Raw genomic sequence first — 16,473 nt, 5'->3', positions numbered from 1 at the left:
ATGAAATTCCTCTCAACATAAAAAGTGGAAAAAACCCACCAGAGAACAGACAGGTCACTTATGGACCAGTCTGGGTCATCTAGAATTTCTCCTAAGATTAAATTACACCCCTGCGTGAATCACATTACTTTTCATCATAAAAGCTTTCCATTCTAACACCTTATTTACACAGATTACTAAACAAGTCACTACCACTTCAATCTGTAAATTAGTTTTAAATTGAAATATTTCCTAGTCCTCATTTTTTTGTACCGAAGACAATACATACATACACATAAGGAGTAATACAGGTTCTAACTAATCACTGCAGTATCTTCTGATGATTATTCTTCTATCAGTTTAAAATAGTGACCTCTACACTGAGGTGCTAATATGTATATAAAAGCCTACACAAACAATATTGCACAAAGTAAGATTTATAATAGAGTAACATATTTTAGAGACCCTTATAAAGAGAAGAGTAATAATCAATATTAAAAAGATGCATCCAGAACTAACACAGCATCTTTGCTTTTGTCTAGTCTAACATAGTGTTTCAAATCTTTCCTACCCCAGTGAGGATTAGAACAAATAAAGTTATCCGGAGACAGCTTCAGTTGCACCAAAACCCAGCTTGTACTCTAAATGTGGGAAGGGGAGGGGAGAGGGAGAAAGGGACAGGGCTTTTCCTTTTGATGACTGGAAAGGGCAGTAATAAATGGGGTGAGTGAAAGTCAAATACAGACTACACGTCAACATCGAGAAATATCGAAATATTGTTTAAAAAGTGTTGATAGCTGACACCCTACATATTTAGCATGTGCCACTGATTTTTCCACAGCACCTGGGCACCCAGAAGCTACACATGGAAACAGCAGTCCAATGCCATAATACTTTTATTGTGAATAGTAGTACATCACTTCCTAGGAGGAGGAGAGCCTTGCTGTGTACGTCAGTTCCCAGCTCCACGCTATCACATCAAGTGCATCAGGACACGGGAAAGTGTGGTTCCACTGGACACGCTATGACCCGACCAAAACAAGCTGCCAAGTTGGTTAGTATTTTAAAGCCTTAAAGTGCTCAAAGATAGCAGTTTCCTCCACAAGACTACCAATAGGTTCTCTAATTCTGACACTAGTATTAATCACGTTCAGGGAAGATGTATTTTGGAAGCAAAACCCTCGGATCGAACATAAGCAGTGCTATGAAAAGCATTAGGTCAGTAAGTCATTGCATTTCAACAGGATCAGACACTTTCTTCAGTTCAGGTTACAGATCACCTTTGTAGGAACCGTAAGAAATAGAGATCAATTTCTACAGCTTGTATATAAACCAACACATCAAGAACAGACATACCAAAAATTTTCACAAATCATCAAAAGTGCTGTGCTTTCTCTTTTTTTTTAAAGCAATTAAAATGAGATGGGAGAGTCACTTTGCAAGTCTTCTACAAAAGCATCACTTTCTGGTGAAGATCAGAGATAAAGTAAAAGTAGGGAAATAACACTGACCAATATATTTGAATCATTTTAGGTTCCTGGAGGAATTTCATCCTGACTTTGAGGAGATATTCAATATCTCTTTACTTAAACAGAAAGAAGTGGTAGACCACTGTTACAGGTTGTACTAAGGGGTTAAAATACAACTTGAATTTTGCATAATCTGTGTAAAAAAGATATGCTTGACATTTTGGAATGTCACCTTTCTTTATAGAATTATAGGCAAGATTTCTCCAATAAAACATAAGCCAGTTATAAAACTATAACTTCACATCAAAATTTTAAAAAGTTGTTAAAAAAACGTTTGATTATATACATATCACACAGAAGAGCCTGCATGATCCTGTGGATTGTGTTGCTGATCAGACTCTATTTTAAAACCTGGAAGGGGCTGGGCCACCTGATCTGGTTGCACAAGTCCTGATATTGAAGAAACAGAGGAGGAGAGCGCCCCTGTCGTGAGCTGCATTTCTAGCCCTGGTTCTTCAGACTCTGATTTGACACCCTCACTCTGGGGTTCGCCTTCCGACTTGGTCTTTCCAGGAACGCTACTGTTCAAGCTTGGATTGCTTTCTGCACTCTGAGCAGTCTCCCCCACAGGGTGATATTGTTTAAGTCTTATGTGCCAGGCTAAGCTGCAGACTGCTGACACTGTTTTGAACTGATGAATGACATTTCTAGGGATGAAGTAGATGTCATTGTCACACAACTGAATTCTAGCATAGCGAATGCCTTCCCGTCTCATTTGGTTTAGTTTGGCTTCGTCCACCCATTGAACACACTGAGAGAAGGAAAGACGGCAAAGTTAGTGGTGTATTCTGTTCAGAGTCAGCAAATTCAGTATCATCTATTTTCAGCCCTGCTTTGTGTCTAAATAAGAATGTTTAACACATAAAACTTCAAATTTAAACATGAATTGGACTTTTAAAATACCATTTGTCTCATTTGCACATCGCAGAAGGGGACAACGAACAGTTAAGAGCATTGTGCAGCTGAGAACAGCAGGCTGAGGGGAGGCTGCACTGTTCTGGCTGACAGGACTGAGCCCAACCCAAGCCAACGAGAGTCGGTACCTGTGACACTGGAGGTTCATGCAGGTCCAGCTGAAGTCTCTGCACGACGTCAGTGAAATCTTCAGCATGGAAACAAACCACATCTTTGGTTATACGAGGCTGGTCACTCCTAGAAAAAGATGAGAATTTGAGGAATTTTTGAAGAATCTGAGATTTAGAGAACTATAGCTCTTTACAGCAAGAAGTTTCATTGAACCAACGACCTACTTCAGTTTTACACTGCACATTAGGTCTCACCACTTCTCGATACACATTATTTTGAAAAGGAGGTATAATTCATAGATTTCTTTTTGTTTTAATTTTACTTCTTTCTTGATGGATACACAACAAAGCAATGTTTTCATGGACAAATACTATACCGAAGTGTCCAAGAATTAGGTTCAAATCGCCACTATCACAGTTCTCTGTATGTTCTAGGAACCACAACTGGCCTCAATTCTTCCATGCTATAATCAGACACAACAATTCCGTATTAAAGGAAAAACATAAAGTAACAAAGTAACTCTGAAGGCAAAGCAATGAGGAGCTGGGCTTTATTCAAGGGCTGTGAATCCATGGCACCTTTTATTCATATGAACATCTAATGATGCTATCCAATTTCTACTGTAACTGCTAGAAACGAAAGTGACGCAAGTCGAGTTTCTGTGCAAGGTCAACAGCAATGTCCTGGGTACGTGAAATGAAAAAGCCCTGCAGCTGTGAAATGGATTGTATTGAGTTCTGAGACAAGTTACAGAAGTTAGCATTAGTATACACCGTCAGGAAAAGAACAAGCACGGATGGTGGTCCAGGCATGGTATCTTAGGGCTTATTTCGTACATCACTAAAGTTTTCTGCAAACTGTTGTTACAGCTTTTCTACTGCCTCAGGAAGAGGAAAAAATAGTAGGTATACAGTTTGTATTTTCCAAGCTCTAGAGAGCACTTATCTCATTACACGGTTTAAACTATTTCTTTGATTAGGTTTGTTCTCCAAGGATTTTTTAAGAGAGAAAATGCTTACAATTCCCCCCTCCTACTCGAACAGTTGCATTTCAGCGGCACTTACCATTCCCCAAACTGTACAGCCTTCAGAACACCTACAGCAGCTGTACTCTGCCAGTCAAACCCTTGGCCCACATGATCAGCGTGAGCTCTTGTTCTGTCTTCAAACAGAACCTCCCGGGGCTCGCTGGTCCGAGGTAGGTACTGGAGATTCTTTATTTCATTCATTGACCTACAACATGATAAACGGGCATACTGAAAAACGTTTCAGACTACTCAAAAATGAAAACTTATATTCTTTATCTCCTAAAGTTTTTTCTTCAGAACACTCTTTCTGGGAAAGATAGCAAGTACACCACTATACCACAGTATTTCCTGAGAAAGCAGACAGTATTACAAGTGCTTTAGCACTAACATTGAAGTGTGACAGGGACAGTGTAAGGATCTCTGCTTTTTTAGAGCCTTTCACCTGCCCCCACCACCAAACCAGTTCTTTCCCCAGAAGATGAATAAAACAAGTCTCCTGAAATAAAAACAGGTTTCAATCTTAAGAATGCATCAATCTAGGACATACTACTATGAAAAGGGGCGAAATAAAATTACCATCACAAATAACATTCGTGTTACCCACTGAACCAATTTGAAGCAAATTAAAATCTTAAATCTGTGAAGGAGCCTTCTGAAGAACTAGTTATACAAAGTATTTCGGTTTTGTTCTCAAATCAAATGCAGATGTAACTGCAATGTTTTACCTTTAATAGGAAACGAAAGCAAAACCTTACCGGCGCCGTTTGAACGGCGATTTTGGCATATCAGCTGTTGGGATCATCTGCTCTCCTGGTCTCACCCACATTATGGGACCATCGTCACTTTGTGACCTGCACTGGAGTCTGAGACTTGAGAGAGTACCCCAGGGCAAAGTCATCTAAAAGAAAACAAAACCAAAACAACCCACAAAACACACATAACACAAAACACTGGGTGAGATAGAAAAATTAAATGATGCCTTTGGTAAAACCGGTTCAAATCTGCTGTCAAAAGAATTGCATAGAAAAAAAGAGGTAAAACACATCCCAAGCTAACTTGATCAACTTGCTTTTTAGGGAAGGAGATGATTATGTAGTGTATATCGATAAGCTATATTTAATTTTTCAGTTATATGCACAACTGTAACTAGCTCACTCGGAACCTTTTGTTTGGACACAGGAATGTGCCTCAGTAGTCCAAACAGGCACATTGATAGAGAAAATACTTCGTGGTTTCTAATTACTTGGAAATATATGAAATTTAGTAATCCTTTAAATATCCATAGTGCTCTAAACAAAACACAAGTTACTGCTTACTCTGAGAAACGGAGATTCTTCTAACATATCTAGAAATTCTGGGAAGTAGTCCCCAACTTCTTCATCCACCGCTCCAACGAGGCTGATCTGCCGCATTGGTCCCGCTCTGTAGGTTCCACAGCAGTATGTTCGATTGACCTGAGGGGCCAGCAAGGAAGAGACAGTGTCGCCACAGGGTTAGTTCTGCTACAGGACACGAAAACGATTCATGTAGTGCACCAGGTCACAGCTGGGATGGATCTTGGACTCATCTCCATCTATTTCATTAGAGATGCCTTTGGGAACATGCACAGCGATTGTTTAGAACAGATGCCCACAGGGTATGCCAAGAGAAAGGAACTCCTGTCTGCATTACTGACAGGAAATATTTTTGCAGTGTGAATAACAGCAAGTTAGTACTTGACTCATTCAAGAACAATGCAACACTTCAGGCTGACTTGAGAACACCACCACACAAAGTTTCATTGTGATTCGGTCTTTCACCAGTTCAGACTCTCTACGAATGTGTGTGGCTGACCTTTGCATCGACGTTTCAAACCGCACGCCACTGAAATACGTGCGTTCCTCTTTTCAGCCATGCACCACAGGCCTGCTCCCTATGGCTGCAGTGAAAAATCTGGGTGTCCCCCATGCAGTGGTTCTGGTAATATTGCTATGGCATATACACAAAACTGGACAAAAAAAATTGAGGAAATGAGGTCTAGCTAGTGGTCAAGCGTGCATTTCAGTGTTCATGTAGAACAATTTTAGGATTGCCATCTGCAATATAACCTGCTGCAGCTCTAATCCCACAGCTTTTTGTCACCTCTGTAGCACACACTGTCCTACTTTCTCAGGTCATCTGGAAGCTTTTCTTGCCCATTTCCTGTTCCCACAGGAGAACCACTAGCAAGACCACAGTGTTGCCCGGTCCCATCCTATGGACTGCAGCTGTAACACGCCATACGGCCACAGAGTAGGTTGTATGTAGATGCAGCAGCTACTCAGTCTTAAAAGATGAGAAATTCTGCCATAATTAGTCTGGTTTGTTTACTCAGTTGTGTCTGAGCCCCAACATTCCATCACTCTTCAACAGCCTCTCTACATTCATCAACTGGTTCTAGTGGTGAAAAGCTACAGCCAATCTCCATGGCTAAGTGGGGGACTGGTACAAAGGACAGAGGGTTGCTGGTAAATTTGCAATTTTTAGTCATGCACAGAAAGTGTGATACCTTTTATGACTCCATTTCTAGATTATATGTATGAAGCAGTATATGTATGAAGCAGCACAGGTTGAAGTTTTGCAGTTTAGCCAACAAACCAGATGTAGTTAAACTACTCCATGAAGTTGTTAAAGATAAATCAGGAAAGACTAATAAAGCAAGAGTTACAGTTACTGCGGCAGTTTTATCCTCTAGCAGCAACCACAGATATTTAGCTGCTTAATTGCAGGAGTTTAGTTCACTCCTGTTTCCAGAATCCTCTTTTCTTTAGCTTTGTACACGTGCAGCTGGCAGGTCAGCACTGACTGCACACTTACGCTCCAACCACAAGCTACGCAGGAGCCAAAGATGACTTCACGTATGGCTTTACTCCTCAGCCCTAGGCCAACGGCTGCGCCTCATCCCCTCTCCCTGCACGCACAGAAGGCTGCATCTTAAGAACTCCAAGAACTCCACTGTGTAGCTCCAGCACTCCACCTCCGTGTCCCTCCAGACCACCACCAGCAGCTGCAAGAGCACATCTCAGCTTTCCGGGTTTGACCGTACAGATTTTATGAACCAGGCACTCTCTTCAGAGGCTGTTAATTCTTTTTGGCTGTTGCCCTAAGAGGAAGTGAAGTCCCCAAATCCTATTAGAACATTATCAGCAAAGGTTCATATCTAACATCAGTAAAACGGAACGGTTCCACCAGTAACCTAGAATGCCATTAAGCGTAGCAGTACTGGAAGCCCGTAGCATCAGCCTGGTTCTGCACACCTACTGGAGAGCGAAGGACTGAACTGTTCTGGGCTGCAAGCCAGTTAAGTGGAACCACCCGGCACCATTAAAGCCAGTGGAGACAGACCACTCCAGGTGAGATTGTTCTACTGAAACCACCAGTTGAGATTCACTAGTATTTCACACTTGTTTGTCACAAGTTAAAATGAATTATAATACCATATGCAGTTTTTCCTTGCAGTATTTTCAAAGGGTACAAAAACTAGAAGCTTTAACATTTAATTTTTCTTAACGCACTGGAATGCAATAAAAAAATGGAAAGAATTCAAGAGCTACAAAAGATACACTAGAAATACTTTAAGGAAGTACTGGATTTCAATATATTGCTAGTTTTTATAGAATTTAAAGAAATACACACTTGAGAATTAAAACCAGGAAGTGTTTAGCCTGAAAACACGTACTACCTCATGGCAGTCCCCAGCAGGCTGCCGCATTCATCTCAAGCACCTCAATCACAGGGGAAGTAGTCTATCAGTTTAATATGCTATAAAATATTCCTTCATATACAGTTTGTCTCATCCTTAATTCCTTCAGAGCAGCAAAATGGCAACAGCACTGCTTCGGTCAGTGGCCTCAAGAATATGGAGCATACCAAGACCTTGCATGTCATAACTGCACGTTCATGACAATCTAAATAGGCATCGTACTCTCGGGACACCAAGCCACCCAGCTGGAAAGGAAGACCAAGTAACCTGCTTGCTGCACCTTCTTGCAAACGACTTTGACCTTTCATTTGCCAAGTGCTCCAGATGCACTCTTAACAGCTATATTAATTTCATCTCCTCACCTTTGCAGCCATCTTCACGCAGCCCTCTTTTCAGGCAAGAAAGATGAGATTACAAAATACCTGAAGTTATATCCACTAGGACCCTTCTCAGAGTTTCTTATTTTTGTTTAAGGTTGAATTCTTGTTTAGGAACTTAGCCTGGATGATTCCAGTTTACATGGCTGTCAGAAGTTAACAACTTCTTGCCACAGCACCTTCATTGCTATAATTTGGTCTCTGTGCTTCTTTAAAAACCTTAGTGGACTATTAACTGCCACTATCTATAGTGCACTATGTGATCCATCTTCACTGTTGTAGAAGGACCATCAGGGTACTGAAAGGGCACTCAGGTGTCCTGTACCCTTTCAAAACACCAAACAGCAATCACTTACTTCCCTGTCTGTCACCTAGCAGACCTACTAGATACTAGATATCCAGTATCACACTGCAAGTGGAGTTACAGGTAGGATTAAAATCAGCTCTTAAGTGTGCCGGAGACATTGTAGAGCAGCTTGAGATGAATGAGGTTAGGTGTCAGAAGTTTCTCTCTAGTTCCAAGAAAAGCATCAATCAGTTGACAGCAACACTATTTCAGTGTCAAGCCAGCTGTAAAACCAACCATGCAAACACTTTGCTACAAGGAAGAAAGCCGGAACACAAGAAGGGTTATGACCATGTACAACAAGAAGGAAAGGGGGCAGTGTGACATGCCATTACAGTAAGGGTTTGTGTTTGACTAAAACCTGTCAGATACTTCAGGAAGACCATCAGGCATTGTCTATATGGCTGAAGTGATAAATCAAATTAAGTCTGTGGTACAGATGCACAATTTCTCCATTCCATACTTTGATAGCTTCTGTTCAAAAAAAAAAAGAAATTGCCCTTTCAGAATACCTTTTATCAGGAGAAGGAAAAGTTAAGATGGGGTAGACAACCAAACTGTGACATGGTTCATTAACGGAGACTGTCAGGAACAGGGTAACCTAGACAGCAGGAAAACTCGCCCCACCTCCCTCCCAGAAGGAAGAGCAGCTTATGCAAAACCTACTTCCCCGTACTCTTTCCTGCCTGTTCCCAGAACTCCACTCCTTTGTGGCAGCTTAACTGTTCTGTGGACCATACAGACAACTGACCAGGCGCCTGATCAGTTACTTCTTAAAAAAACAACCAAACAAACAACAAAACAGAAGTGGTTTTTCAAGTCTAAATATATTCCAGTCCACTGAGCAGGCCCAGAAGCAGTTGTAGTGAAACAGCTGACAGGGAAAGTAAGAGTTCATTCTAGCTGCACTGCTGGGGAACTTCCAAACTGAAGTACACTCTTACGAGGAAATCTTTCAAATTACTGTTCAGTGACTGGAGTCTTGAAAGCTCTTAGCCCAAGGGAATAGCTCCAAACTAAAGCTCAGCTTCCACACTAAAGTGTTACAACAAACGAGCCAGAGTCAATGCAAGCAAAAAAGTCCAGAGAACATTGAAGCTGAAGTACTTTACACGGAAACCAAACAGTTATACTACAAATACATACTGGGGTGCTTTGTTACAAACACCCAGTTCACATTGTCTTCACTGCCCTGAGAACAAAGGCATTCACCTTGCAAGGGAGTTAATCATCACTAGATTTTTTTATGAAGTCTTCCAGATTAAAGTCCTTATTTTGAACTGGAGACGCTTCCTACTAAAATTCAGTTTGTCTGAAGAGGTACGCGACACAGCTGAACAGCCAACAAGCCAAAGGTCACATTAACTTTCAATTAACTTGCAGTTTACAGATTAAAGTTTGATTTCTTGACACCAAGTCTCCAGGCCTCGAGACTCCCTAACACTCCAAGCCCCTCGGCACAGCCCAGCACACAGAAGGTTTGGCCTAGGAGGGAGGTGACCGAACTCGGTATCTTCAACAACAAACAAAATCAGGGTTGCAGCATACAATGCTACTGTAACTATAAAGTGCTTTTGTGTTGTACTGTACAGTTTCTCATACAGGACAGTCCAAAAGCAAGGCTTAGCCAGTTAGTTCATTCTCCAGCAGTGCTGCCGAGGAAGAGCAGGAACAGCCAGACTCACCCCCTGCACACCCTCAGGCAGGGCATTTTACCCCTCTCTATTCAAAGATACACCAGCTTGCAAAACTTGAGGTTGAACAGCATGCAGCTACCACAGTGGAATCCACCACCGATTTCAATGCACCCTTAAACCAGACGCTTTACCCCAATCTATATTCTCTGAAGAGCCCTGGTTCAGCTTTCCGAGGGTTGGCCCAACTCTACTTTGTGTCAGCTCAGCGTGTGAATGGCACTAACAAACTCAGCCAGAGAGGATTAACCAGGCCGTGCTGAGGCTGGGTGTAGAGAGGTGTTTCAGACCCACTGAAACTTATGTCCTGACTCAATTAAGTTCAGACAGTACTTAAAACAGGATTAATTGCAATACCAGCACGGACTATAACACAGTGAAGCCTCTTATTTATTACCATACATTCCTCACATTTCTAGTACTTACAGGATAAGCTATACATGCTCACAAGACATTCGCCAAGAAAAAGTGTAATTGTTAATTATCTAATTGGCACTGTTTAGCCATTTTAGGGGCCATCACATTCACACAAAGTAAACTAGAACATAATCACGATGCCAGAGAACACGAATAAATCCCTAATACAGAAGAGCAACCTGCGGACAAGTTTCACATCTGCAGAGCACACGTGTGTATTGTGCAAAAGCATTCCTGCTGATAGCAGCAGTCTGCGTGCCCATCAGTTAGACTTTTTGGAGTCCTGTGTGCTCTCATGCAGCTCTGCCAGCACAAAGAATTACTTAAACCAAGAAACAGAAGATGTTTTAAAGTAAGTGCTGCAGCAGCTACTCATTGTCAAACAGAATCAACAGCTAAGTGTCCGAACTACTAATTTAATGGTATCTGTGATAAATGCTGGAAAGTATCCAAATATTCTGCAAGTGACCACACGACAGCTTTCTGTAAAGGAGTAACTGGTTTTTTTCAGTGTAAATCTTGCTTATAAGCATTCAGAAAGCTCTGGAGAGATCCAGATAGCCCATCCACAAGCATGACCACTTCAGAGCCTGTTGCTAAAGGTCTGTTCCAACAGCACTGAAGTGCACTCCACTACAGAGTTTCAAGTTTTTCCTTCCAACAGGTGAACCAGTAAAAGTAATCAAGGTCTTGAATAAAGACTCTAAAAGTAACCAGTAGTTTGAACCTGTTCCCAGACTAGAGCAAGCAGGAAGAGGTTTTATTCCATCCGAAACAAAATTTATCTAAACTGTCTCATTGCTGTATGTTCATAGATACTTCTGAGCTCCACCACGAGAGCCACATGCAAGGGGTTTTCACGCAGCAATCTTGAAACTAGCCGAGTTATTACTGTTGCATCCATTTGAGTTACATGGAGATACAGTTCGACAATTTAAGACAGTTTAAGTCCACTATGAAAATCAAGGTAGTACATAAAATGAAAGCCTTTTTCAAAGGCAATTAAAAAGATATGCTAACCACCTCTCTGAAGTTGCAAAGTTTAAACACCCAGAACCAGCTACTGATAGAATTAAGAGGCGAAAAAAGCCTCACTTGTTGTGAATGATATACTGAAACTTGGGAAGTAATGTCATTGCAAAAAAACCCCAGATGTACTGAACAGAAAAAGCAGCGTTAGTATTTGCAATCTACACAATCTTCATACAGACTTGTCCACCATGTCAAACAACGTCAGTGTTCTCCCAAGTTCAAGGGATAACTGAACATCTGCCAGAAGATCAGCGCAGATCTTTCGACGGGTCACAGTTACCAGCATCTGAAGTGTGATCCACCAGCTATCAGTGGGCACAAGAGAGCTTTAGGCAGGAACAGAAATAAATAGCACAGTAGTAGTCCCAGCATCATCTTTTTTTATCCGCTTGGAAAAAAAATGGTGTCCCCCCCTATTTTAGGCCACCCCTGCTCTGGATTAATGGGATTAAGCAAATCTAGGTGTTGTGCAACTTCTATGCCTTTAAACAGTTCTTACCTGAGAGTGAAAATTTGAAATCGTTGTTGTCTCAATGTCCTTCTTGCCCAAGATTTCCATTTTCACTGGAGTGTTAGGAAAGTTAAAAGCAAAGTAATCCAGGAAGTCTGGTAAATAAGCAGCTGCTCCATGTACGATGGCTAAAGCATAGTAAGCTGCATTTTTATCATTTTCACTGAATGACAACGCGAGAAACTCCTCGGCAAATCTCTCCATCTCCACTGGAGACAAAAATGAGAGTTCATCCATGTAAGCATGAAGGACCAGAGCACCACCATTGGACTGATGTTCTTCATGAATGAAGTTACTAAATTTAGTGCCAGTTTTCAAGAAGCTGCTGCGAACAGAATGCTCCTGGTGCGTCACAAACGGCGTCTGCACTCCCTGGGGTACTCGATATTCCTGCATACCCAAATTCAGTCTGCAGAGCTGCTCATCCTTCAGGTACCTGAAGGATTCCTGGTTCATTTCCATGTTACCACACTGTCCTTGAGACAGAGTCTCTTTGTCGATGCGAGTGAGTCCAGCACACACTGTCTGCACTTCCTTGTTGTACATCTTGAGGCGTTTTCCCCTCATATCTTCCCGGTGTTTCTTTTTCTTTTTTTTCTTTATCTTCTTCATGATAAGACTGTCAGCTCGCTGGGTTTTGCCATTTTCATCTGGAGTTTCTGGCAGCAACAATAAAGAGAGGATTAGAGTTCTGCAGTTGCAGCATATTTACCCCAAAAGAATTAACCCCTCTTGCTGGCTAAAGCTGTCTATTCCCAGGAAGACTGACCACAGCAATACCCTGACTTTTGACTCACCAGACTTAACTATGCCACAAAAACCATAGTACATCTGGTTATTATGCAAAGAAAGCCCTGAATTAAGGAAAACTTCTAAAACTCAAGCTTAATGTTTTGGAAATACCTTATTTTAAAATTTTTAACTCTAGATTTACTAGAACACCTTTAAAAGGAGTCCATATTTCAGAACATCTATGATTAAGTACATTAGTAACTTCTGACATTTAAGGCAGTGCCATGCAGGGGAGAAAGATAAACAAGTATGCATAACATTTAAACATTAAGACTTTAATTACAGAACACTTCCCTGATTTTGGATACACAATACAGAAGCAAAACAGAGTGCAACTGAAGAGGCATAAGCATTATTGACATTTAGAGGTAAAAATACTTAAAGTAGTTAAGTAATAAAATAAAAAATAATCTTAGACCACTGATCTTTTGCATTAAAGGATCCAAATCATCACATCCACCTCTTCAGCTATCGTTTGCCGGTCTTACAGTTAACTATTCAGTTAATTCAGAGCTAGAAATTAAGAGGTGGTTGGTTGGTGGTGGTTTTTGCCTGGTTGGTTGTTGGTTTTGTTTGGATTTTTTAAAAAGATTAATCAACCTGTAAAAGGCTAAAGGCTGAGAGATAAAATGTAAAGAACTAGTTCTGTTAGGCAAAATGTAATAGTTTAATTGCTCACCTTTTATGAATAAAAACTAATTCAAACAATATTTAGCAAGTGACAGCAGTAGAAATCTTGATGGCCCAGCTGTTAAAAAGCTCAATTGCCAAAACAAGATTTTAATCTGCCTGAATCCAAGAACTATTTCATGCCAACAACTCACATAAAACTAAGAGCTGTACTACCAGGACAGCTACAGGGCTCGGAGCAATCTGCTGCTGAAGGGAACATCTGACTAGAAGATGCAATAGCTGAAGTTTTTCAGTTTCCCACAGCACAGGGCTTTGTGCTAGCAAAATTTCCTTTCTTTGTCTGCAAAGCTATCCCATTTGTATTCCCTCTTTATTCTCTTGCAGTCATTGAAGTTAAAGAAAAAAAACATGTTGCACTGATCCATAGGAAAGGTGTAATGATAACTACTGGGGTTAGACTAAACTTGAAGGTGCACGTATTTAACCATGTCATTACTGACCTTCACAACAGCCTGGTGTAATGAACAGAATTACTCATGAAGCCAAGAAAGAGTTGATTGCTTAATACTAACTTCATACAATTGTCTTAGGACCTGAAATACAAGTTTTCACAGCTCTGCTGTTCGCCTTTACAAACAGCAAGTGCCCTTATTTTTATGCTACAGCCAGGGAAACCAGGAAAGGAAAGGTGGCATCCCTTGTTTTGGTAAATCAACTGAAATGGTTCTTCGAATCAGCTTTTCTAGAAGTCTCAGAAGTTAAGTGTGCATAAGCTTACTCAATCACTAAGCTCTCAAGTACACATAGTGCTTTACTAACTGTAACGAACACACTAATCACACAGAAGATCTTTGTTCTGGTGGGATGAGAGATTCCAAGCTGAAACTAAACAAGAATTTAATGCCACCACAGAGCTTTTAGGAATACTTCCCTGCAGATGTTCCTAAGTTAATTTTCGGTTGTTAAAGGTGTCTTATTTTAAGCATTTCTAATTTTAGATACACTTTAAAAACCTCGCATATGCACTGGTTTTAATTCATAGTATCTTCCTTCCTGTTTGAAGATATTCCTTAATAGCAGACGTACACCTAGCACTGTTGGCATTTTGGAACTTCCAGTGATCACTGGTCTATTTTCAGGATAAAAGCTATCCTGACTGCTGCTCTACCAACTGAACACAGCAGAGTCCCACTACTACAGTGAGAGTAACCTCTGTGTTAAGTGAAGCTAAACAGTGACGCTGTGGTAATGCCTGACAATCTTGAAGGAAATATAGTTTTAATTATTTCTTTCCATAAAAGGAAAGCCTCCAGTACTTCAGAAACCAAGAAAGGTATAGTCAGGTCATCAAACTACACGCTCTCGCAGTGAGGTAGAACAGCAGTGTCAATAACTCAGATAGTCTAAAAGTATCAGATCAGATACCACATAACTGAACACACTAGTATCACTATTAAACAGCAAAAACACCAGAGATGTTCATTGCCACCTGTGGCCAAAGATAAGCATAGTATAGTCAAATAAATAGGCAGCTTAATGAGATTACACTTAGAAATAAAAACTGATAGCGAAAGCCAGCTCCATCCGAAAACCCGCTACGTATGCAGTCTAGGACAAGTAGTCAAGAGCTTCAGACTTCCACTTAGCAAACAGCTAACCTCTTCCTTTGCAAATCTGGAATTCAGACAGTAATTTTAGCAATGTTTAAGCCTTGCTTAATAGAACAGCCTCGTTTGATGACTGGGTTAGAACTGGGATACAGTGACACTCTCAGTCTACACAGATATACCACTGCTGCAGCTTTAGCAACGCTTACCAAGCTAAAGCCCGAAATTCACAATCCAGTAGCTTTGACAGTCACCAATCAAACACAGGGGTTTGGAAGCATTAAAGAGCAGTGGAAAGTCTCTCCCCGTAACAGTGCTGTCTTAAGAATGGGCAAAACTATCCGGAGTTCACATTACAGACCTCACTTTCATAAGCACTTGCACGTTTGGTTTCTTTGGCACAAGACCTTCACATATATTCCTGGAGCACAAATGAGAACGTAGTATCTTTATCACAGCAGCTTTTGCAATTGCTTTCTATTTATGTTACTCTCACTAAGAGGCTTTTTTACTGTCACAAATTTGTGAGCAGAACGAAAACAGTCATTCTGTACTGTTTTAAAAAAAAAAAAAAACAAACAACAAACACATAAAAACCCAAAACACCCCCACCCCGAAATCCAGAGTCGTTCTGGCCTTTCTATCAGCGAAGCCCCAGCGCGTCTATTAAAAGCCACCAGCAAACCCCCCCACACCGCACCCAGCCCGGCGGTGTCCCGGCTCCAGGACGCGACAGGAACACACGGCTTCGCCCCGAAGCGCCGGGGGTTTGACCTGCGAAGAGGCAGCTCCGAGCGCGGCACCCCCAGAGCCCCCGCTGCTCTCAGGGCCGCCGGCAGCGGGTCCCGGGCACGCACCGGGGCTCAGCGGGCCCCGCACGGCAGGAACCGACACCAACCGCTACGGCCGCGCTGCCCCGCGCGAACAGACCGCGGGCGCTCCGCATTTCCCTCCGCTCCCGCCTTCGCCCGGGCGGCCGAGGCCGAGCGAGCGGCTCCGCCGCAGCGCACCGCTCCGCGGCCGGGCCGGCCGAGGGACGCGGCGGGCGGGCTCGTACGGCTGCCGGAGGCGACCTACACCGGCCCGGCGGCCACCGGGCACCCACCGCCAGCCCCGCTGCTCCCGGCTCCTCACCTCGCTTGCCGGGCCGCCCGGCTGCTCCGTCCGCGGGGCTGCCCCGCCTCGCCTTCTGCGGCGGCCCGGCGACCGGGCGGCCGGGCTCGGGGCCGGCGGCGGGGCGGTGCCGGTGGTGGTGGTGGCGGCGCTCCTCGAGGGCGCCGGGCGGCGGCAGGCTGAGCGGGGAGAAGGCGAAGATCCCGGCGGCGGCGGGCAGGCCGGGCAGGGCTGCCGGGGGCAGCGGCTCCGCCGGGCCGGGCCCCGCCAGCAGCTGCTGGCTCAGCCGCGCCCGCTTGCCGCCCGCCGCCTCGCCGGGGGGGCCCCGCCGCCGCCGCCCGCCGCCGCGAGGCCGGCCGGGCCGGTCCCCCGAGGGGAGCGAGGGCGGCTCCTCCGGGGCCCGGGACACGGCGCGCACCGCAGCGACCTGCGCAGCCATTTCACAGTCTCCCTCACACACATTTAAATGGCCCGAGCGCCAGCCCGCAGCGCGCAGGCGCCGCGCGGCGCCCCCTGGGAGCTGTAGTTCGCGGCGGTGCGCCGGGAAGTGTAGTCCGCCGGCGGGCGCATGCGCGGGCCGCGGCCGGCGGGGCGGGGGCGGTCACGTGAGCGGGCGGTGGCGCGCGGGGCGGGCCGCGCTAACCGCGGGGCGACATGGCGGGGGGCGGC

At 43.6% G+C, this 16,473-nt stretch overlaps 1 protein-coding gene across 2 annotated transcripts; it reads right to left on the bottom strand.

Moving 5' to 3' along the window:
* Positions 1-857: 857 nt before the first annotated feature.
* Positions 858-16,258, bottom strand: RSBN1 (round spermatid basic protein 1). Of its 2 annotated transcripts, XM_086627444.1 has the most exons (8): positions 15,912-16,243; positions 15,826-15,872; positions 11,648-12,318; positions 4,878-5,015; positions 4,317-4,459; positions 3,599-3,766; positions 2,552-2,660; positions 858-2,259 (listed from the first exon to the last, which is right to left on the bottom strand). In XM_086627444.1, the coding sequence occupies exons 1-8, from the start codon at positions 16,241-16,243 to the stop codon at positions 1,798-1,800; spliced, it is 2,070 nt and encodes a 689-aa protein (XP_086483570.1). In that variant the 3' UTR covers positions 858-1,797. The 2 variants fall into 2 exon arrangements, with proteins under 2 accessions (XP_086483570.1, XP_086483571.1); XM_086627445.1 differs by having other exon boundaries at positions 15,826-16,258.
* Positions 16,259-16,473: the final 215 nt, after the last annotated feature.

The sequence above is a fragment of the Tauraco erythrolophus genome, chromosome 27 (assembly GCF_009769465.1).
Source record: "Tauraco erythrolophus isolate bTauEry1 chromosome 27, bTauEry1.pri, whole genome shotgun sequence".
Taxonomy (NCBI): Eukaryota; Metazoa; Chordata; class Aves; order Musophagiformes; family Musophagidae; genus Tauraco; species Tauraco erythrolophus.
Note: the sequence above shows the minus strand (reverse complement) of the source record. Positions and strands in the feature narration are given on the sequence as shown.